General features: G+C 59.0%; 1 protein-coding gene across 5 annotated transcripts in view; it reads left to right on the forward strand.

Moving 5' to 3' along the window:
• Positions 1–22,955, forward strand: part of ADGRD1 (adhesion G protein-coupled receptor D1) — a 142,712-nt gene that overhangs the window by 103,366 nt on the left and 16,391 nt on the right. For 4 of the 5 annotated variants that reach the window (XM_067015783.1, XM_059040042.2, XM_067015782.1 and 1 more), the window contains 5 exons: positions 8,307–8,410; positions 9,893–10,004; positions 12,531–12,684; positions 17,815–17,881; positions 20,298–20,364. In XM_067015783.1, the coding sequence (XP_066871884.1) occupies positions 8,307–8,410; positions 9,893–10,004; positions 12,531–12,684; positions 17,815–17,881; positions 20,298–20,364 (504 nt within the window). The remainder of the gene's footprint in view (positions 1–8,306; positions 8,411–9,892; positions 10,005–12,530; positions 12,685–17,814; positions 17,882–20,297; positions 20,365–22,955) is intronic. The other variant, XR_010837029.1, reaches the window with a different exon arrangement.

The raw sequence follows: 22,955 nt of genomic DNA on the forward strand, positions 1-22,955 counted from the left end.
GCTGGGGGGGGGGGGGTGTCAGACACCTCCCAGCCCAAGTACTGAGCTCTGAGCATCCAGCCCCAGGCAGTCAGGCAGTTGGCCTGTCAGCGCTATCACCCCCCTGGGATGTCCTGGCAGCCGAGGAACCGCATCAGAGGGGAGTATGGAGGGGACTGGGGTGGAGCAAGGCTGAGCCTGCGGACTGCAGACCTCCCTGCAGGCAGCATCAGGGCTCCGGCCGGTGTCTCTCCCTTCTTCCGAAGGCCGGCAGGGTCCTGAGCCTCTAGGTGCGGAGTCAGGACTACTGTCTCCTTGTTGACGGGGTCCTGCGGGAGGAGTGAGCTGAAAAGTCTCTTGTTTTGCCTTTGTTCCCCCCCCCCCCCCCGCAGGATGTGATGCCTCACCTGTGTGTCTGCACACGGAGGGGCCGGTCCTAAATGCCTTCCTCTTGCAGACCCAGAGAGGCCCCCGTGTCACTCCTCCCGGTCCCTGCAGTTATGTAGGAGAGGGTGGCAGGTAGGCTCCCGCTGGGTCCTGGCCGGTCCTCTGGGCTCTGACTTGCACACCTGCTCTCTCCCTTCTGCTGATTCACCAGCCAAGCCCTTCCAGGCTGTGTTCAGACCAAGAACTTCCTCTTCTGACCCCCCACCATCCATGTCCACGAAGTGAATCTCAATAGTCTCTCTGGAGAGCCTGGGACGGTGCTGAGCGGGGCACTGGAGAGGTGCAGAGTGCCTCCCCCCCCCCCGCCCCTCCCATCTCTCTCCCTCCTCTCTCCCCCTCCCCTGCCCCTCCCATCTCTCTCCCTCCTCTCTCCCCCTCCCCTGCCCCTCCCATCTCTCTCCCTCCTGCCTCCCCCTCCCCTGCCCCTCCCATCTCTCTCCCTCCTCTCTCCCCCTCCCCTGCCCCTCCCATCTCTCTCCCTCCTGTCTCCCTCCAGGGCTTCCTAGGGCCCTTTCCTTGAGTTCTTGCCTTGTTGCTTCTCTGGGGTGGGCATGTTGGCTGAGCCCTGGGGCTGGGCCACTGCCTGACATCCCCTCTCTCCCCACTAGAACCCCAGGCGTGCAGGCCCTGCGACCACCTGGGACTGGTGGAAACAGGCTGAGGAGGCAGGAGCAGGCGTCAGGGTGCAGGAGACAGCAGCCTGGTGCCGCGGGGATGTCATCTCGGCCATCAGCCTGGCCCTGCTGTCCTGGGAACAGTGCCTCCCTGTGGGCTCAGGACTCCCCCACCCACGCTGGCAAATTTCATTACGCCCCCAGTCCTCCACCCAGACCCAGGCTGCTACTTCAGGGGGAAAGCAGCCCCTGCTTCATTTATCCTAGAATCTTCTGAGAAGCATCTGCTCTGGAGCTGGGATGGGGCTTGAGCTGCAGGGGAAGCTGACAGCGGGGTCCCCGAGGGGGCCTCTGTCAGGGCTGCCCTCAGGCTCGGGAGCTCCCTCCATGGGGTGGGGTGTGAGCGTGGCGGCCAGGAGCGAGGGTGCCGGGAAGGAGCCAGGGTGGGGCGGGCGTCTCCATCCCGAGGATCCAGACTGATGCGCAGCCCGAGGGAGGGAGACGGGAGGGGGGGTGGGGGTGGGGGTGGGAGGGCAGGGCCCGAGGGAGGGAGACAGGAGGGGGTTGGTGGGGAGGGCAGGGAGGCCGAGGGCTCCCCGAGGGCTCCCCAGTGGTTCGGGGTGGTCAGCTCTGGGCTGGAGGACCGGGTTGGGGATTGAAGTGTGTTCTGACCCAGGTCGGGTAGATTCCACATTGTTTGTCCTAAGCATTATGGCTCTCCGCGGGGTGGTGGAAAAAGGGGCAAAGGGGAACCGTCCTTGATAAGCTGCCACCCCCTGTGTCAGGGGTGAGGAGCCCTACAGGAGCCCAAGGGCTCCCTGCCGGACTGAGGCAAAGCCAGGGCCAATTCCTTGGGGTGCGTTTGCTGGAAAGGTGCTGCACCGCGTGGGAAAAGTGCAAAAGGACACAGAAGCCAGCGCTGAGCACGCGGCCGCCCCCGCCCCATCCCGGGCCTCCCAGGGCCCTGCCCGGAGCGGCGGTGGCTCTGTCACCGCGGAGGCAGAGTCTCCGTGTCACCCGCCGTTCCTTCAGTGCAGGGCTGCGTGCTGTGAAGACTGTTGTGTGCTTTTGAAAGACGCATCGGTGCACCCTGGTGACTGGCCCGTCTCTGTCTACGCGGATCTACCTCATTCATTTTGTCCTGCCCACCCCGTGATTCCTCTGTGGGTCAGCGTCAGGTGACGGCAGGCTCTGGCTGCTGCAAACATAAATATCTGTGTGCAGACTCCCCTCCCTTCACCGTGAGTGACCACAGCGGACGGGCTGGGTCAAGCAGCGCGAGGCTTTAACGTTTCTCAGATGCTTGAAGCCACCATTTTTTTTTTTGGGGGGGGGCGTCTGCTCCAGCCCCGCCTCCGTGCAGAGAGTGTTGGGGTGACTGGTGTCTTGGGTCCATGTCCTCCCATTGTCCACATGCCTCCCCCAACAGAGGCTGGACGTGCCTTGCAATCCCAGTGTTGAGGTACCCCCGTCGCACCCGCACGTATGAAGCTGGAGGTCACACAGCTTCCAGTTAGTGTCTTGGGGGCTGGCAGCTCAGGGGCAGGGCTGGCGGTTCCTCGGTGCCCACAGCTTGGCTGCCCAGGGCTGGATGCGGGAGAGATCCGTTCCCCAGGACCGCAGTCTTGTCCAGGCCCCGGGCCTTTGCTCGCAGACCCACCCCTTCCCCTGCTGGGCTCTGCATCGCAGGGCTGACCGCCGCTGGCTGGCTTCCCAGGTCCCTGCCCGCCCCTTGGGGCTCTGGCAGGAGATGGGAGGGGAAGGCAGTGAGGGCCCGTGCCCATGCTGTCGCGCGAGCCTCAGGCAGCTTTCCTGGCCTTGTCTTTGCAGCCTCCCGCCGGGCAGCTCCTGCAGCGCGCGGCCCTGGCCTCCCCAGGTGACCACGGGCCAGAGCAGGTGTCTTCCTGCTGTGATTAATTAATGCCTGGGTCACGCCATCATCTCTGTGGCGTCTCTGTTCCCCTCTCCCCTTTGTGAACACTGCCCTGAATGAAATTTCCAAATCTTTGAGAGGCTAAAGCAGTTACTGTTTTCCTAGCCGGCCCCAGACCGGTGCACAGGCTGCGTGGCTGGGGGAGATGGTGAGGCATATCCCCAGAAGCCTGGTCTGGGAAACGGGGGTGGAGGGGCTCCGTCCTCGCCCCGCAGACTCCTTTGATGAGGTAACTAGCCTGAGGAAGGCAAGTCACTGACATCTTTTGAAAGACACAGGAGCCAAGTCTTCGTGCGTCCTGCGGGGAGAAATCCCACCCGACGCACCACTGCAGGGCTGTGGGTACCAGACCAGGCGCCGACGGTCCGGTACAGGTGAACTTTGGACAGAAGCTCGTCTCTGCCTGTCCGTGGGGCTGTGGGCTTGTTTCCAGCGCTGGAACGTGAGATTCACCTGCGGTCTGGACTCGGCGCAGCGGGTATGGCCCAGGGACTGTCACCACACCCCCGGCTGCCCGGGGGGAGGGCAGGCTCCACCTGGATCCCAGCAGAAGGGAGACCCGGGGCAGGACGGAGCCGGCCTGGCGAAGAGCTGGGGGCTGGGTGGCAGAAGCAGAGGAGACGGGTCGTAGGGTCCGGGAGCGGCGAGGGGCTGAGAGCGTCCACGCCGGGCTGACCCAGCGAGTGGGCTGCTCTCAGATGTGCCCCCCCCCCGCCCCATCCTTCACTCTGCTGGGCCGCAGGTTCCCTTGCCACCTGGTGCCCTGCCCAGCGCAGCCCGTGAGAGCCAGGCACGGAGTGACACGCCTCTGCTCTCGTTCACACGCTCCTGGCGCCTGTGCTGCCTGTGTCACCTCCGAGGGCCCTGCTCCGGCTGTACCCCCGCCGCCGACCTCAGCTCACGGGACGGGCCTGTTGTGCTTCCAGCTCTGCTCACATCGCCCCTTCCCATACCGGCCTTCCCACCCTACAAGGGCAGAGGCTCTTGCTGTGGCTGTTCTCCGGGGACCCTCACCATCATCTCCCTTCTCAGGGTTTCCCACACTTTTACACCGACTTCCTATGTTCAGTCTCCTCTGCTGGCTCTTTCCAGAGGTGGGGACCGTCCTGACGGAGTGACTAAGGCGGTGTGAGGCGCAGCTGCGGCCGGGGCTGATCCCTCGGGGGCCTTGGAGACCCTGGGAAGGATGTGGGTTTCGTTCCAGGTGCAGGGGTGCCCAGGAGGCGGGTGAGCTGGGAGCCCTGTGTGCTGAGTGGCGACTTGGCTGAAATGGGGAGCAGTGGGGGGCCGGGGGGTGGAGGAGGTTAAGGCAGAGGCCCTGGAAACCGGGGAGAAAGGGATGTGCGGCCACGTGTCAGCTGAGGAACCAACAGGACTGGGAGAGGGTGGGCTCCGAGGGGAGAGGGAGGACCCGGATGACTCTCAGGTCCGGGCCCCCCTCCCTGTCCCCCACCGATCGCCTCCACCACGGCCTCTGTGTCCGTCACAGCCTGGTCAGTCCCTTATTTCTTCACTCACGTGTTTATCCGTTTATGCCTTTGCTCGTGACCTGCTTTCCCCCTGCAGCGCAGGCCCCAGGCTTGGCACGCAGTGGGTGCTTACTGCACGCTTGATGCAGACGGGGGCCCAGGCCTTCCGGGGTCAGCGCCGCACCGCCTTTTTGCCGGCTGTGCGGTGCTGAGCGGTCACGCTTCCTCATCTTGCTGCCCAGGACGCCCACAGGCTGCTCTGCGGGCTCAGTGCCTGCGTGCAGCAGGCGCCCAGTAAAGGCAGCTCCGTTCTTCCCCTCTTAACCATCCGCTCTTCTGTGGACGCTCCGCCACCCGAGACGGGCACTCTGATCCTTGGATCATCTCCGGAGCATCTGGACTGTGCCGGTGCAATGTTAGATGCTGGGGGTCCCGACACGAGCAAGACAGACAACCCTTGTCTCCACGGGCCTCCCCGCTCCGAGTGCGTGCTGCTTCCGGTCCGGGAGACCCTCTCCTGTCCTCTCTGTCCACTTCCTGCCATGTGGCGGGGCCCGTGTGAAGCCCACACCCCCTCCCGTCCAACTTCACAAGGCACAGGCTGTTTGCAGGTTACCGTGGAGCCGTGTTTAACACAGGATGCAAGTTCACTTGACACACTCACAACCCAATGGGCTGAACGTGTGTTAAAGTTATAAAGCTCTTACATAAAAAGAGAGGGAAGTAAACCCCTCAGGCAATCAGGGTCTCTCAGATTGTCCCCCCACCAACACACACACCATTCTGCTCTGTAGATTTGACAGCTGTTTAAACCAGAAAGGTCTGAAGACCCCGACTTCTGCAGGCGAGTTCCTCCTGGGCCCTCCTTTGGTCTGCCTCAGTGCTATTCAGACCACTGTACAGAAGAATGATATGTGAGGTTACCTGCACAAACTGTGGATATTCCGGTTTATGGGGGATCTTAGGGGTTTTCAAGGGTCCTTTTGATCACCTCTCATTTTTACCTTATGGCCTCACTTTATAATTCAAGTGCCGTGGAAAATACGACCTTCCAATCTAGCTTGCCTTATGTTCTGTGTGACCACTTCAAGACGGGCTGGCCAGGATGTTAGCAAGGGAGGGGCCATATTTCATTTTTTTAAGTGTTCCCTGCCGTGCCTGGCTGGAGGCTGGCTTTGGTTGGGTTTGGTGAGAGTTGTGATGAAGAGTTGGTTGATTAGTGGGGTTGGTTGATGGTGAGATTGGCTGATGGTGGAATTGGTAGATAATAGGGTTGGTTGATGGTGGGGTCGGAAGGCATATGGAACAGGGTTGGGTAGGTGTGGGTCTGAGGCTAGGGCTGGACTCCCATTTATCAGAAGCTCTAGGCCGAGTGTGTGTGCAGGAAACAGGGAAAGATTTCAGCTCGTGTGGCTGGCCAGGTACAGCCCTCACGCCTGGAAGCTTCTACATTGCGCAGTGAACTCTCACGTGAGCCTACTGGAAGCTCCCTACAGCTGTGAGTGGAGGAGGTAAACTTTTATTATCTCTCTAAGAGGCACGCAAACAGCGATGTAGATTAAATACATCGTTTATGGTGAATCGGTGGGGGGAGTCAGGGGAGTAGACTTGAGGGCTGTTTCTACCCTAAAACCTTCAGCAAATACCTGTGGAAAACCATCATTCTCAGTAGTACCCTGCTGCTCTCAGAGCTGTGGTTGATGAGACAGTGGGAGTTTCAGGAACGTGGTCTCTGTCCATTAAAAGCTCACCACCTCTCTGGGAGTAAGAAGACTCTCCCGTGAAATGGGACAGTAGTATCAGAGCGGGACACATCCCGCTGGGGGGACGTGAGATGTTTGGGCAGTACAGCGGTGAACAGCGATATGGCAAGAGCTGAGACTTTGGGGGGCCAGGACTTAATGCGGAGAACTTGGGCTCAGGGCCAGAGGAGGAACGGGCCGTCCCAGTGGCAATGGCGGGCAGGTGTCTCAGGGGCCAGGCTAGCTCTTGGATACTGACATGTTGCTATCCTTCATTTGCTGTCATTTCCACTGATTATTTAAGTTAATTTCAATTAGGTGAGTGCTGCAGAGGTGGACCTTAGTTTCCAAGAACAGTTACGTGATGCCCATAAACTCCGGTAGCCGATACTTCCCTACACCTCTAGGCAGAGAGCATTGCAATGGGGGGACAGGACTTTTCAACTGTCTGGTGAGACGGCAAAGAAAGATGACGTAGCTGGTAGGATGTTCGTGATTCCTCACCTGGTTTTAGTTCACCGTTTCTGAAAAGTATCGCTTGAAGTAACGGCACTTCCAAAGAGGTACTCTCTTCCCCTCCCCCAAAGAGTTTGAGAAATGCCAAGTTTAACATCGCTCTCTCTATCTATATATTTACCTGAAGGAGTCTCAGAGCCTTGAGTTGCTTGTATTCACCAAAAGTCTTGAAAGGCAGAGAGTGCAGCTCTTCCGAAACGTATCTAAAAGCAGAAACATCATTTCACAGAAGAGCAGTGACGGCATCGCTCGGGAATTAGTGTTAAGCGATACAGTGCAGGAAAGTGGCTCTGGGAATGGATTTCCATTTGCCTTCCTCAGATGTGTGCTGGCCCAGAACACCGCGCGGCCTTTCTGCCTGCACATGGAGAACTTTAGGGTCCAGATCTCGGGGTGTCGCCGAGAAGCCCGCTGCAGGGACGCACCGGCGGCCCCTCCTGTCTAGGAAGCTTGTTTTCCTGCATGGACAGGGGTTACTCACGAGGGCCCTCCCGCCCCCATGTCCAGGGCTGCTGGGTCCAGGCTTCCGCCTCCCCTGCCGGACACTCAGCCAGGGACTGAAAGTGTTTCTTGACCCCTCATTAAGTTACCAGTTCTCGGAAACCGACCGGCTGGCTCCCCGGTTGTTCCCTGCGATCCACTTACGTTTCCTGGTGGGGCCTCCTGGGCCCCGCGTCCTGGACAACAGCCCTTTTCCGTACCTCAGAGTTGCCTCCTTTTGTTCCCAATTAAGTCCCGGTGAACAGGGAAGCAGGCAGTTTAGCTGGAGGCCGAGGCCCCCAGGTGTCCTGGCCAAGGCTGGAGGGACCTTGATGTCTGGCGCTGGACACAAATGCAGAGCGAGCCCCAGGCTCGGTCTTTGATGCTGACGGAGGAGCAGGAAGCCTCCGGCAGCGACCTCTGAGGGATGCCGGTCTCCTGGGCGTGCGGCCTAATAGGGAGCACGAAGTTTCTTGGATCCCAGGGTCAAGCGTATGTGACCTCGAGAGGCTCCTGGAGTTTGGGGTTGCGCTGTTAGGTGAGCTGTGGTTTCTGTCACCGTCCTCTGTGGCTTCGCATCCACTTGACTTAACCGCGTATGTTGATACCAGCAGACACTTACATTGCTCCGAGCACTGCACATATGAAAATTCATTCCTAGGTCGTCAGCTGGGACCTGCACCGGGGCCTGCGGGTCGGGCTCTTAGGAGAACCCTCCATGCCGGGCGCAGAGGCAGGGGGCAGGCGGGCCGCCTGCGCGGGGAGCGGTGGGGGAAGGGAGGGATGCAGTAGCAGCGCAGGGGCTGGGCGGGTGGAAGGATCTGAGTGGCGTCTGGAGCGTCTGAAATGCGCAGAACCAAGGGCCGCCGCCAAAGGACCGGCCCTCTGGGTGGCGACACCAGGGCATCGGGGTGGGGGGTGGGGGGGGGAGAGGCCGGCGCTGGCGGTCCCCACCAAGCCCGGACGGTCCCGTGGCCGCCTCGTGCTCAGCTGGGCATTAGCCCTGGGCCCCTTTCCGGCCCGAAGCCCCCCGATCAGGCTCGGGCCACATTACCCCCAGGGCCAGGCCCCCTCGAGGGCCTGGACCCCGCGGCGGCTGACCGCCTCCGCTCTGCTTCCCGCACAGCTCACGCGCGGACACCAGGTGGCGCTCTCGTCCGTCAGCTACATCGGCTGCTCGCTGTCCGTGCTCTGCCTGAGCGTTACGCTGGCCACCTTCGCCGCGCTCTCGTGAGTCACCCCCCGTCCCCCCACCACCCCGGACCCCACGCGGTTGCGCGGCTTTGTGCAAACGTCAGTGCCAGCCCTGCCCACTTCGATTTCCCTTCTGGCACTTGTACTCGGGAGGCGGCAAATGCCGGCCCCTATTTAAGAGTGCACACGGTGTGTGACAGCTGGACGGCTGTTCCTCGATTACCTTTTGTTTTGAAATCTGGGCCGCGGGGAGGGGGCTCTGGGCGCTGGGAAAGAGAGAGGGGAGAGGAGGTGCCGTGGAATTGGAGGGCACCCGGCTTCAGCTAACCTGGGAGGCTCTGGAAAGGTCCCCAGCCCACAAGGCTTTCTGTCCTCTGGCCGGGGGAGAGCCAGAACTGAGGACCCCCCCCCCCAGATGATATCAAAACAGCCAGAGCTCTGTGGGGCTGGGCTGCAGGAGGCCCCGGGGGTGGGAACCCTGGAGGGCCCCTGCCTCCCTGCCGGCTGAAGCCACGTCTGGTCAGAGATTGAGGGCACCCCTGCAGCCCCCCAAGTGGAGGCCGGCAGCTCAGTCCATCCGTGGCCCTTTCTGAACTGGGACAGAAAATAAGATGAGCGCCGTGAGTCTGGGCGGAGAGCTGACCGGGGGCTGCTTACACACTCCCCTCCGAGCTGCTGGGCCTCAGAGGAGGGCGTTTTCCCCACACCTGGACGGGCCGCTCTCCGGGGATGCTCGGGAGGTTATCTGCCCCTCTTCCTCCACTCCTGGTGTTCCTCCTGGGGGTTCCCAGGTTTGGTTGGTCGGGGGGCTGCGGCAACATCAGCAGGGGAGGCTGTCAGCTTCCCCGGTTCCCCCATCCCCACTGCTGCCCGCTGGGGACCCGGGCGCCCTGGGGGGTGGGGGGCAGGGGTGCACCCTGGACACAGAAGCTTCTGGAGGGATCTGAGCCAGGTGAGAGGAGACCGGCGCGGGTTTGGAGGGACCCCAGCGTTACGCTCAGGACGTTCCTCGTTCCTCAGCTATTTGCTCAGCAAGCCAACCCCACCCATGCATAGTCAGCCCTGAGGACGCAGCTGCGCCCAAGACAGATACAAACACACCTGGCTGGGGGCAGGGGCAGACAACGAGCGAGGAGGCAAAGGCTGAAGACACATCTTCACAGCCGTCCGAGCCCTGAGAGCAGTTCAGAGAGGAAGTGGGGCTCCTTCAGGCTCGGGAGGTTCTCTCTAAGGGGAGACCTGGGAAGGGACTTCACTGCAGAGGAATGGCTGGTGCAAAGGCCCCGAGGTGGGAGCGGGCTGCGGGTCTTGGAGAACCCCCAAGAAAAGGGGGTCTGTGAGCAGGGAAAGGGAAGAGCTGAGTCAGGCAAGGATCCGGCCCTGCGGGGCCTGTGGAGGGGCTGGGTCGTTTCCGAGAGTAATAGGGAGCCATTGAGGGTTCACAGCCGGGAGTAGCAGCATCTGGGCAGGCTTATCAAGCCCTCTTTGATGGCCTTGCCCCTGCCTCTCCGCCCCCAGCTCGGTCAGCACTATCCGGAACCAGCGCTACCACATCCACGCCAACCTGTCCTGTGCCATCCTGGTGGCCCAGGTCCTGTTGCTTTTCAGCTTCCACTTCGAGCCAGGCACGGTGAGTGGCCCCCCCGGTCCTGCTGGGTCCACAGCCAGCCTCCCTCCCATCTCTTCCTCCCCCGAATGTCACCAGGGGTGGCACCTTCTCCTGCGGGCTTCAGTTCAGAATTCAGGCCACCGGATAGCCAGGCTATGTTTCCTCTGGGAGAGACAGGGAAGATGACAGGTGTGAGCGGCTTCCCTGCTCAGCGTCAGTCTCGGTAATGACGACACTTACGGCCCCGAGTGCGTGCTGGGCGCCGTGCCGCGGGCTTACGTAGATGCACTCAGGTAATCCTCGTAACAGGCCCACGAGGTGGTGCCGTCGTAACCCGCCTGCTATAGATGCCAGGTTGAGGCACGAGGGAGTTGCAGCCACTTACCCAGGGCGGCCTGGTAAGCACCGACCAGGCCCTGACCTCGTGCGGTCTTGCTGCAGACACTGCCCCCTATCGCTGCCCTGACCATACACACAGCCGCATCCCCTCTGCCTGCCAAGGGCCAGCGCTCTCTGCAGAGGGACTGGGAAGACCCAGACCCACCTTCTCTCTGCCCTTTGTATCAGGCTGGGGGTTCTCCGGTGACCTAGGAAGTCTTAAGATCTCACGGAAAGTGAAATGCTGAGACCAGATTGACCCAGGCTTGGGTGATGTGGGTTATAAACCCGGCTGAAGGGAAGCAGCAGCAGAGAGATGCTTGCTCTGCACCAGGATGGAAGGGAACCAAGCAGTGTAAGTCAGTGGTCCTGGGGCACGATCCTGCTTGGCTAAAGGAAGAGGAACTCTTTATCCCACGAAGTGAGGGTCAGCAGAGCATCTTGTCCTCGCTGCCCAGCAGGGCCCTTAGCCCACCTGCCTGTCCTGGGGCTGCTGCCCAAGCAGAGATCTGCCCTGCCCTGCTCACGGGTTTAGGGGTTCGGCCGAGCATCTGAGAAGTTCCTGGCTGTGCCGTGGGCAGATGAGGCCGGCACCAGCCTCATTCTCTCCTACTGGATCCTTGTCAAGCCCCACTGTGGACCATCACACGGGCTTTCCTTAAAATACAGATTTGGGCTCAGCAGGACCTGCAGTTCCTGTTTCCATCAGGTTTTCAGGTGATGCCGAGGCTGCCTGTCCAAGCCACGCTGTGAGGAGTGAGCCCCCCTGCGTGATGGCAGCAGGAGGGGAAGCGGCCCAGGCGTCCATCATCCAGATGGTGACCCCAGGGGCCGGGGGAATCTCCTGTGTGTCTAAAATCCCAGGCAGATCTCTGAGTGATCCGTCCATTGGATCACCTCTGTGGCAGGCAGGACAGGTGACTGCGGTGGCCAGTCTCTGTGTGGGGACGGGCCCCTCCCCACATGAAAGGGGCAGCTGGTCCTAGAAGACGCAGGGCCACCGGTGCTGGGACTACAAAAATACCAGATGCGTCCCATATTTCTAACTTTAACAGAGCCTGATGACCAGAAGCACAGCATTTCAGTAACTTGTTCCTTTTTTTTTTTTTCCTGAGAATCAACTGATCAGGGGGTCTTGGGAGGACAGGACATGGAGCCCCCATAGAGATGGTGGTTCTTGGTTTTCATACTTGTTCTCTTCCCCAGGCTCCTGGTTCCCTGGCCCTTGTATCCGAGCTTAGGGATGGGTGGCGGTGGACTCACAGAGAGCATGGGTGGGGGGGGGGTCTCTGATTGGGGCTCTGGGGTGAATCTGAGCCCACATGGCTGAGCTTGGAGTTGTGGCCAAGACACTAGGCGCAGGAGGGACCAGCAGACCGTTGCCGCCTTGAACGGGGGGAGAGGAGCACGCAGTGCTGAGCAGGCCCCTGCCCTTGCCTGCTTGTCACAGAGAAGGCAGGTGGGCCTTCTGGATATCAGTGCCCCGAGCAGCCAGAAGGAACGGGCATTACAGGTAGTTTGTGCACCTCTGTTCATTACACCTGCTGAGAGTAAAGTCCAGTGAAGCAGCCGTGTCACTCAGGCCTTTCGGCTCCAGGTAGGTAACCAACACCTTGAAATGGAGAACTGAAAATTCCTGAGTCTAGAGGTTTCAGCCACGTCACAGGCTGCTCGCTCTCTGCCCCTCAACTCCCTTCCCCTCCATGCGCTCCACTCTGCAGGCCTTTCTTCCAGGCCGGGGTGGCTTCCGCAGCTCCGGGCTCCTGTCCTTGGGTCCGAAGGAAGGAGGGAAACCTGCTCACGGGCGCCTCCGCCCACCCCGGAACCCACGTCCGGCAACCCGGCCGGTCACGTGCCCACCCCTGAGCCAATCCTGCTGCAGGGATGGGGATGTTTACACTGATTGGCCGGACCGAGCCCCTGCCCTCTCATGAACCAATCACTACCTGGGAGGGGCTGCGGTGCAGTGATTGGCTACTGCCTGAGTCACGTGCCCCACTCAAATCACTCAGCTGGGAAAGGCAAGACGTGACTCCCCAGGAAGAAAGTGAGGCCACGTGACCAGAAGGCTCCCCCGGAAAATGGGTGCAGGGAGGCTGGGACGACAGCAACCACCCACTGCTCACACCCCGAGAGAGCTTATCCTCTGTGCCGTTGCTTTGATCCTAGACCCCGTGCCAGGTGCTGGCCATACTCCTGCACTACCTCTTCCTGAGCGCCTTTGCGTGGATGCTGGTGGAAGGGTTGCATCTCTACAGCATGGTGATCAAGGTCTTTGGATCAGAGGACAGCAAGCACCGCTATTACTATGGGATAGGATGGGGTAGGTGGGGATGGGATGGGGCCGGTGGGACAGAGGTGGGTTGTGATTTCCTCTTCATGGGAAACACCTCTAAGAGGCCAGGTACTCTTAGGGTTGAACTTCCCCCCACTCTTTTTCAAAAAAGTCCGTTTCCATGGGGAGTGCTTTGGATTTCTCTGCTCTAATGGTCGGCTTCCCTCCTACCTGGGAAAAATCCCAGAGGCACTGCTCTGGAGCCGGTGCGGGGACAGTGGCCTGCTTCTCTTGGATTGACACCCCAGCTTTAATGCAGGACACCAGGCAGGGGAGGCGGCCTCTAATCTCACAGTGTACGGGTGCCCTGGGGCGAGGGCAGTCAGGGCCCTGTATTCTCAGCCAGTCACGCCTGGGGTGGACCCTGGACACTATGGGTTGTGGTTGGAGAGAGGAGAGGAATTCTGATCTCGGTCGCTCTTAACCTGGAATAGAGTTTCTGACCCGTGGTGCTGGGGAGGATGAGAAATGCAGGCAGCGTGCCCCAGGGAGATATTGTGGCTCTGGACTGGGTCCCGGGGGAGGGAGCCTGTCTTGTTGGCCACAGCTGCCTGGAGTGGAGCAGGTTGTAGCTCAGGTGTCCCAGCGTGTCAGTTTTACCCAGACTTAGTAGGTTTTCTTGAATAAATTTTTCTTAATTTGCTGCATGCCCTTAAGAAAATTTATAGAGACTTTAAGTGGTTGTGTCTTTTCAAAGCTGACTTTCCCCAGTTATGGTGGGTCCTTCATCCTGGGAGTCGCCTCCCCATTGACTTGACTTTGTTTAACTTCCTTCCTGCCCATCTCGAGGAGGAGCCCCAGAGCACAGGAGACCCTGCTTCCTGCCAGAGTAATTGACACCTGGCATTCTTGCATCTGCTATAAAGCATTAATCCAGCATAAGGGACCTGCCACTTGTTTCTAGTTTTCTCGCGATAGATTTAATTTTCAGTCCTCGTGGTGCAGGGAGCAGACGAACATTTTACTTTGTGCTTTGAGCTGGCTAACGTAGTTTATTTGGAGGACGTAGTGGAGGTAAATTATGTGCCCCTCCTGGCTTTCCTGCGGAGCCTAGAGAGGCTCACGGGGCACTGTGGAGAGAGGAGACACAGCAGCCGCCTCCCAACTGGTGTGGCCTCGCAGGGAACTCTCGGTACTCGCCAGCGATGTCCCGTGGCCCCCCTGCGTGCAGACTCGCTGTTCCCGCCGTGCTCCTCCTCACCTGGATGCCTTTGCTCTGGCTGGGCTCTCAGCAGGAATGTCCTCTCCTCTCCCTTTTCGTCTTGGTGAGCCCAACTCAAGCATGACCTTCTCCTTCCATCCTGCCACGCCTCCTTGACAGAGGAGGGTTGCTTCCGCCTTTGAGTTCACTGAGTAAAAGGGTTTACAGGACAAGTGACCAACCACCTGTAATGGCTAGTTTCTTTATGGAAACGGTCAGATAGTTTAGACACACGTGCACACACACACACGCGCACACTCCGTAGCCACAGCAAGGACAGTTGAAATGAATTAAAAGTGTGGAGGCTGTCTCTGCAGTGACAGGAGTCAGGTATGTTGGTTTAAGATGGAGGTGTGGGTCAGAATCCAGTCCAGCCCTGAAGGATCTCTTCTTTGGTCTGCACAGTGGTGGAGAAAAAAAATGAATGATTTGCCAATACTTAAAAATGGAGAGATTTTGCATAAAATTATAGAGTTCTTTTGAGAGGTGAGGTGATCTGGGAATGCTGAGCTTCCGTTCCTGCCTGACAGCATTGGCTGCGACTGTCTGGTTTCTGATGCCGGCGTCTTCCCTGTGGGTGTCTGAGTGTACAGCCTCTGTCAGACGCTCCCAGCAAATGGAGCGCTGGGCTGGGTTCCAGCAGGGCTCTGTCTCCACGTCAGCGTCCCCTTAACTGATTTCCTCGCGGCTCTGAACTGCGTCCTTCCTTCTGATTGGGTTCGACTTGGCTCTGGACCTAAGGACAGACAGTGTGCAGGCGGCTGGCCTCTCTCTACCTGCGGTTATGAATTAAGAGGGAGCTGGAGGCTGACCCAGGGCCCAAGGGGGTCACCCTGCAGGGAGGGTCCCCCAGAGAGAGGCCACTTCCCTGGAGATTTTCACCATGCTCTTACCCTGACCTTCAAATGGTATTTTTTGAAACTCAAGGACTGTGTTTTTGGCTGAGTTGGGATTGGGGGTGTCAGATTTAACAACATACCTGAAGTTTAGCTGCATGTCAGGTCCTGTGCTTGAACTTGAAAGGTGAGTGTAATGTAATCTTTGTCCTCAAGGAGTCCACGTGGGAACTGGGAGAGCAGGTGAGCGATAAAACAGTTGAGCCCAGTTCATTCTGGACCCCACCTTTCTCTGAAGTTGCGCTGGTGTCCCGGGGAGGTGACGCAGTGCCAGGACGCTGGGACATGCATCAGTCAGGGCAGGCTAGGTTATGCTGCCATAACAAGCAGCCTCCAACTCGCGTGGGTTGAAAGCAGTAGCATTGATCTCCTGTTCACACCGCGTGTCCTCAGCGGGCCCGTAGCAGTGGGAAGGGCTGTGCTCGGGGCAGTCCCTCCGGAGCCCGGGGTGATGGAGAAGTTGCTGCCTGGAGCCACTGCTGGCTGCTGTGAGAGAGAAGACGCCCCGGGTGGATGGCCCCCGGGAAATCAGTACTTAGCTGAAGGAGGCCTGGGTCAGTTCTGTTCACAACTCACTGCTCAGGAGGAGCCGACAGCTCGACGGCCCCAGGATGCAGAAGCGTGAGCCTCCCCGTGCCCAGAGCGAGGCATCTGGGATGGGGCACCGTGACCTCTGCCGGCGGGCGGGCCACTTGTCTCCCGGCGTTGTCCTCTCTCTGCCCCTTCTCTGTCGGGACGTCCCCGCACCTGGGTTGGGTCTCATATGATCCCTCCTCTCGGGGCTGCGCTCTGTGGGTCTGGGTTCATATTTCGCAGCGATGCTCTTTATGTCTGCCCCTCACCCCGCCCCTCCCTCCTTCCCTGGATCTTAGGGCGCAGCAGCCAGGGGAGCACCAGGTGAGGTCCCTCTGAAAGGCCACCACTCTCCAAAGAGGGCACCTCTTGAGCTCCACAAACTCAGCGTCCATAGGACAGGACCAGAGGAACCCCAAAGTGCGGAAGCAGGTCACGTGTCTGCGTGGGTTATGGGGGTGTGAATTTCGGATGATAGCACCAGTGCCAGAGGCATCGGAGTTGCTTAGTAAGAGTGGAGATTATCATACAGAGGTGGGCTTCACACGTCAGCGCATCCGTCATCACTTGCGTGGCCGCAGCGCATGTGAACCTCACCACGGCCTGATGGGACGTGCTGTCCTCTCCGTTTCCAGAGTGCAAACGTGGCAGCCCAGAGAGGTTCCGCCGGGTCCCTGAGGCTGCACAGCTGGTCCAGGGCCCTGGGAGTGGAGCCAGGTGTCGTGTGGCTCCGAAGCCCGGGCTCCTCCCGCTCGCTGCCTCCTCCATCCTGCTCGCACCTTCTTCCTCTTGCGGCCGCCTGTGAACTTACCCTTCTTGTAACATCACGACCCTCGCGCAGTCCCCGCGGCTCCTGCAGCGCGCCTCAGGGAAAGCAGAGGGTAGGGCCCACCTTCTCAGACCCTTCCGGCCACTGCCCTGTGGCCTGTCCTCCGAGCGTCAGTGTTGCTTTGGGGATCGTAGGAGAAACGTGTCAGTCGTGCAGGCAGAAAAAGAATCTTCAACTCCTCCGTTTAACTTCAGGCGGCAAAGAGGTGCCAGCCCCTGACTCGGGCCCCTGCCGTGGCCGCGATCGCGGGAGGGAAATGTGGTGATGACTCAAAGTGAAGCCTCAACCACTGAGTTTGAAAATCCGTCCTTCCAGGCACCTCGGGTTCTTACTGCATCTCCCAGAACACCCCCGGATGGGGCCCTGGGGACTCTGCAGGGTCCTGTGTGCACCTGCTGGGCTGTCCTGTGGACCCAGAGCTCACGCAGTGCCCACTCCTCCCGCACCCCAAGGCTTGAGCTTCCTCGGGAAGATGGGGTGGGGGGAATCTTGATGCTCGATGTCCCCAGGGCCCCTCACCGTCTCAGGGGCCATGTGATCCTCCCAAGAGAGCCAGGCAGCGGGGTTCCCTGCAACGTCCGAGGAAACCGAGGCCCTAGGTGAGTGGGCGGCAGGGTGCGGGCCGGATCCCTGGCGGCCCCCTTGTCTCCTGTGACTCTGAGTCCATCAGGGCAGGAGGCCGCAGCCAGCGGCTCCAGCACCAAGAAAAAGGCTCTGGCTTCTATGAGGTCGTGCACGCGGGTCAGCGGTGAGAGGCGCGTCCCCCCCTGGCCCCTGGCCTGGCCACCTCTCCCCAGAGGCTGCTTGCTGGTCTCCCTTGAGCACCCGGCGACTGGCTTGTCCAGATGTCCCGTGATGTAGTCAGACTCATTTGACATCAAGATAAAGTGTTTCAGAGACAGGACCACTCTCCAGAGACTCGTTTTCAAGGACATCACTTAACACACATCCTCAGAAGGGCGGGTGTGGAGCTGACCAAGCCACCAGCGGTGGCAGGAGGGCTGAGGCCTCGAGGCGCCCAGGTCTGGAGCCGGGAGCAGGCTTCCCTCTGGAAGCCCGGAGTAGATCTCCCACGGGCTGGGCAGGCTCGGCCAGAGGGGCCCGAAGAGCCGCCTGTGTGTATCTTGCCCTGCCCCCTTTTGTCCTAGCAGTCTGCAAGATGCAGTGTCCTGGTCAGGAGCCCTTCCTCCTGACCACCCTCTCGAGGGGAGGGTCAGTGGGTGGAAAGGGGCCCTTTGCTGTCTCTTCTTGCCCATCCCTTCCCGGCAGGGGAGCAAAGGGAGAGACTGTGCTCAGGGAGCCGAGCAGACAGAGGCCCTGGGCGTGCCGCTTCCCCAGCAGCTGGACGGGCATTGTTTGCAGATACAGAATCAGATTCATAACAGATCTGCCCTAAATGCGTGTGTATGTGTGTGTGTGTGCGTGTGTGTGTGTGTGTGTGTGTGAGAGTTATCTCTTTGTTTAGACTCTAAATTCTTGGAGCCTAGGGGCTGTTCTGTGTCCTCAACACTTAGCACGCATTGCTTTGTACACATCAGGTATAAAAGGAATAAATGAAGGGACGAGTCAGAGGAGACCGGAGCAAAGCAAATAAAATATCCTGCTCTCCTTTTCTGCAGGTTTGCCTCTTCTCATCTGCATCATTTCAATAGTCTTTGCCATGGACAGTTACGGGACGAGTAAGAAGTAAGTGAAGGGGTGGTCCCTGTGCGGGCGGCACTCCCGTGGGGGGGCTCACGGTGAGGGTCCCCATGGCTCGTTGTCTTGCTGTGTTCTTCTCGGGGAGGGGTCTGTCCAAGGCTGGTATCCTCCAGCCCCGGCGGGAGAAGAGGCCTGACAGAGTGAGAAACAGCCCCGGCGGCGCTCTGGGCTTCCGCCCGCCCTGGAACTAGCGTCGAGGGGGCCAGAGTGCCCCCTGCGCTGGGTGGTCGGGGGAGTTTCCCATGGGAGCCATTCATCCGTGTGGCTGTCCTGGACGCAGAGTCCGGTCACCTGTGGAGCCCTGTTTCGTGCCGACCCGCTCCTGGGGTGCGGCAAGTGCCTGGTGCATAAGAAGTGCCATTAAATGACAGCCGAGTGAATACGCGGCGGTGTGAACGAGTGCAGAGTCTCAGTGCGTCCGCAGGGGGGCGTGTTCTCATCGCCGCGGCAGCAACGCCGGGGGCTGTGTATGTGCCAGACCTCGCGCTGCCCCTTTGAAACTGCCGCTGGCGGGTCCCTGGCTGAATCAGGAAGAGGCGGGGTTGGGACTGTGCGAGCAGGTCAGGAGTTCACCTTCCAGAAATTTGAATTCCTTTCCTCCCAAAGAGAAAAAGGCTTTAGCTCACCTGTCCTTAGGGAGCTGCCCCTCTCCCTCAGCCAAGCCGAAGAACCACTGAGTGACAATGTGCCGTGGAGAGATTTTAAGAGGAGAGACAGGGGGTTAAGCACTGTTCCAGCTTCAGCCTGAGATAATTCCTCAGCTGAGTTGCTAGACTGGGAGGAATCTGGCTTTTTCTACTTCAGGGCAACAATTGCCTGAAGATGAAGCACTTAAAGAAAGCGCTCTCTGAGTCCATATTGAAATAAGAGTGATTAAACAACCATTGTTCTGGCCCATTCCTTGCAAGCCTGCGTGGTAGCCGAAGTCAAGGCACTAATTAAAAGAAGAAGCTTCTTCTCGGACACATCTCGTTGGCATTTGTTCCGTGTCTTTCCATCTGGCAGCGTGCAGATGCTGGGCCGCCCGCGGTGCGTCTCAGCTCCAGGGTCTGTTTCTGACGTAAGCCTCTCGCCCACTCATGTGCCCGAGAGCGAGGCAGCCCCAGCAAAGGTCCAGAAGCTCCCTGAGTGTCTGGGGAGGATAGGGGATCTGCATCCACTTGACATTCTGCAGGAAAATGGTGGAAAGCACAAGCTTCCTCTTGCAGAATCCTCACCCCCGCCAGGGAGCCTGGGTTGGAGCTGCCCCTTTGCAGAGGGACCACCAGGCTCACCGGGAGTTTCCACGTTAAGTGCCGCGTCCTGAGACGCGAGGCTCTTTTCTCCAGGCTCTGGGTTCCAGACGGGAACGAGCCTCTTACAGGTGCTGTCACCTGTCTGGGGGGCATTGCGTGTCTCCTGGTCCAGGAGGTCTCGGGGGACGACGCGGGCAGAAAGGCAGGGCGCGGGCGTGGACTTGGGTTCCCTGACGTCCCTGGGCCTCAGCCTCCTCCTCTGCAGGGTGGGGTCATCACAGCGGCTGCCTCAGGGGCGCCGTGGGGTTATGGGGGGCGATGCTGTGCTGTCAGGGGGCTGCGCTGGGTGAGCAGGTGTGAGTGACCAGGCGGCCCCGCAGGGACGTCCACGTCCTGCGTCCGTGAGGATGCGCCGTGCGCCTCACCGGATCCTGGCGGGTGCGCCAGGCCCCGGGGCTGCCCCCAGATCCAGGGAGGTGACGTGTCTCAGGGACCCCCGGGCTCTGGGCGGTTCTGACGCTCTGGAGAGGAATACGGTAGTGCTGCCTGAGTTCCTGGAATCATGTCTCTTAAGCCAGGAGCAATTTCATATCCTCATACTGGACCCTACTTCCCAGATGAGGCTTCTCAGGAAATCGGAGCCATGGCGGGGACCCACTGGGACCTTTCGTCTCGGTTGTGGAGCGGGGTTGGGGGGTGGCACCGGCGGGTGGTGGAACTGACCGACAGCTGATGAGAAGATGAAGATGGTCCATGCTGCGTCACGTGATGCCTCCTCACACCTTGAACCCTTGCAGAAGACATTAGTTAAGTCAGTATTTGAAATGCTCTGGAAGGAAGCCTGCTCCTGGCAAAAGCCCATTTATTTATTTCTCGTAATAAAATTAAAACCTCCTTTGGATTTTGGCTAGAGTCTTCAGAGATTGCGAATTTTTCCACTAACCGGGTGACCTGTAAAAGCCTTCTTTTCCCCGAGCCAGTCTACAGACCTGGAACATTCTTCCCAAGAGCGGGAGGCGTGAGGTCATGGACAGGATACAGACACGTCTGTAGGGATTATCAATGTCCTTGCAACTGTGCCCCACGGTGTCCCTGTACTGTCCTGGACGCAGGGCCTCTGGGACGTGGGATGATGCACTGAAGTAACCTTCTGCCCCCTTCCACAGCTGCTGGCTGTCGCTCGGGAATGGTGCCATCTGGGCCTTCGTAGCTCCTGCCCTGTTCATCATCGTGGTACGTCCTCTGCCGTGCGGGCGCGGAGCTGGGCTGGGGAGGGGCCAGAGCGGAGGGAGCCCTGGGCTTTGTGGAGGTGCAGCTGGGCCCCTGAGAGCACGTGCTAAGCTGGGGCAGCATAGGTCCCGTTGCAGCCCCTCATGGGGGCGAGACCCAGAGGCTCCTTTCCCCGAATGGTACTCAGGAAGGTTGGGCAGGTCCTCAGGTTTCATGCAGATCTGTTTAAGGCCCTCGGTGCTTCTCATGCTGAAGCAGCAGGTGTGGGTGTGTGTCCAGGGGGGGCAGTGCAGCCGCAGCTGGTTCTCTTCTTTCCTGATGCTCTTCCACGATTTCCTCGCGTGCACATCTCCGTGGTCAAGGCGATGCAGGATCCAGGGCTATGTTAGGGAGTTTTCGTCAGAGCCTCCTGAGAACCACACAAGACAGAATTCCTGTGATAACGAGGGACCTACTCAGAGAGGGTGACAGAAACGGGGATCTCTAAGCTCACAGGAACGTTGGCCGTGGCTGTGCGTCTGGGGTTCAGACGAGGCCGTCTCCACGTGGTTCTGGCTCCCCACCTCTCAGCTTTGTTTTCCTATAAGTTGGCTCCATTCTCAGATAGGTTGCCCCAGATGCTGCTAAGAAACTCTAGGACCACACAAAATTATAATAACTGCCATGGGAAAAAAAACCCTCCTTTGTTGTTTTTGCTATTGTTCTACCGACATGTCCCACAAAATCCTGGGATCGATTTTCATCATTTCTGATGGGCCTGGCTTGGAACTCTGCCCACCATGGGCCCCTCGCTGAGGCCAGAGGAGCAGAATGCTCTGATTGGCCAGAGGAATGGAAAGTTCTGATTGGCCAGCCTTCACTGAAGCCAGTGGAAGCAGAATGTTCTGATTGGCCAGCCCTCACTGTGGCCAGAAGAATGAAATGCTCTGATTGGCCAAAGGACTGAAACGCCTTGATTGGCTAGGCGTGGGTCACAGCTCTAACCCTGGGTCCTTATACTTGGTTTCCCATGAAGTTATTTAACGTTCGTTAATAATAAAGCTCAAATTTATAGAGCATTTTTTTTTTTTTTAAGATCTGAATGTGTTTTTACATTAAAATTCTTTCTTACTTGCCCCTAAATTACCTGCTTGGAGAGATGGTAATTTCTATTATTACAGAGGGGCAAATTAAGGTGCAGGGAACAAGTAGAATGATAAAATCCTGGCCCGTGATGGTAGCTGTATTAGTTTAGGTGTCCCCTTCCTCTCCTCCCCCCATCCTTCCACTCGCCCTCTTCCTTTTGTTCTCTCTCCTCCCCCTTCTCCCCAGATAGTAGTAAACCAGCTTGAGTGCCCTTGAGTAGAAAAGGCTCAGTCCTGGGAAACGGGAATCCGGCATGGCTGGTTCCAGGCACTCAGTGATGTCCACAGGTATCTCCTACTCAGCCCATGGTCCTATTGCCTCCTTGCTGGCTCCATCTCAGGCAGGCTTTCCTGAGGGGGACATGATGGAGCTGGTACCCTGACACATTCTCCAGCTCTGCAGTTCAGGGTAAGGAGGGAGGCACTGTTCCCAGAAGTCCCAGGGCAGATTCTGATCGGCTCCCATGGGTCAGGTGTCTGTTCCAGAGCCAATCACTGAGGCTGGGGTGGAGGCAGATGATTGGTCAGGCCCAAATCACATGACTACCCAGGGGCAGGGTTTATTATTTTATCCCCCTGAACTCTCGGGGCTAGAGGTGGGGATCCCCAAGAAGCTCTAGGAAAAGGGCCTGGGAGAGGGGGGTGCCAGTACCTGGGTGCTGAGCCTGGCTGGGGTCTGGTCAGAGGTGAGGCATCGCCATACTGTCCCAGTCTGGGCATCTCTCCCCACAGGTGCTGGGGGCTGACATCAGGGCACCCCCCCATCCCTCCTACCCACCCTGTGCAAATCCACAAAACACACTCTCCACACCCTTGGCTGGGACCCCAGAACATGCTCTCCACGCACCCCCAGGGTGGGAGCCAGGCCATGCTCACTGCCTCTGAGGGTGCTGCCTTTGAAGGGTGTTGAGCCCCCAGGTGAGCCCAGTACTGAAGGGGAGGGGAGGGACTCCATCCAGAGACACCTGAGCCTCTGGCGTCCTCATCCATCGCCTCCCCCGTCGGGTGTCCCGGCTGTGGTGACACATGAACTCTCCTCCCAGTCCTAAGGACAGATCCAACGTTCTGTGTCCCCAAGGATGGCTGCCGGAGGATGGACTTATTTGGAGAGGGTCTGTGGATGGCACTGGAGCCCACCGCTCCTGCATCCCCTCCATGTGGATCTTTGCTAAATATTGTGAAGCCAGCCGTCCTTTCACTCACTGCCTTGCTCCCTTCCCCAGCGGCTGAGTTGAAAGCTTCTTTTGACTTTGTTCCAAATTCGGTGGCATTGACTGAGGCCGTGGGCCCTGGTGGTTAATTAGAAACGTATCCAGGGGAAGAGCCTAAAGATGTGGCTTTTTCCTCCTTAATTAAAATTCCACTCAGACATCCTCAGGCCACACAGAAGTGCAGCAGCATCTTCTTGGTAAAGGTTTCCAGCAGGGCAGTGTGGGGGCGCTATCATGGTGTCATCGTCTGTTGGGGACA

This window comes from Kogia breviceps, chromosome 15, assembly GCF_026419965.1.
Source record: "Kogia breviceps isolate mKogBre1 chromosome 15, mKogBre1 haplotype 1, whole genome shotgun sequence".
NCBI lineage: Eukaryota > Metazoa > Chordata > Mammalia > Artiodactyla > Physeteridae > Kogia > Kogia breviceps.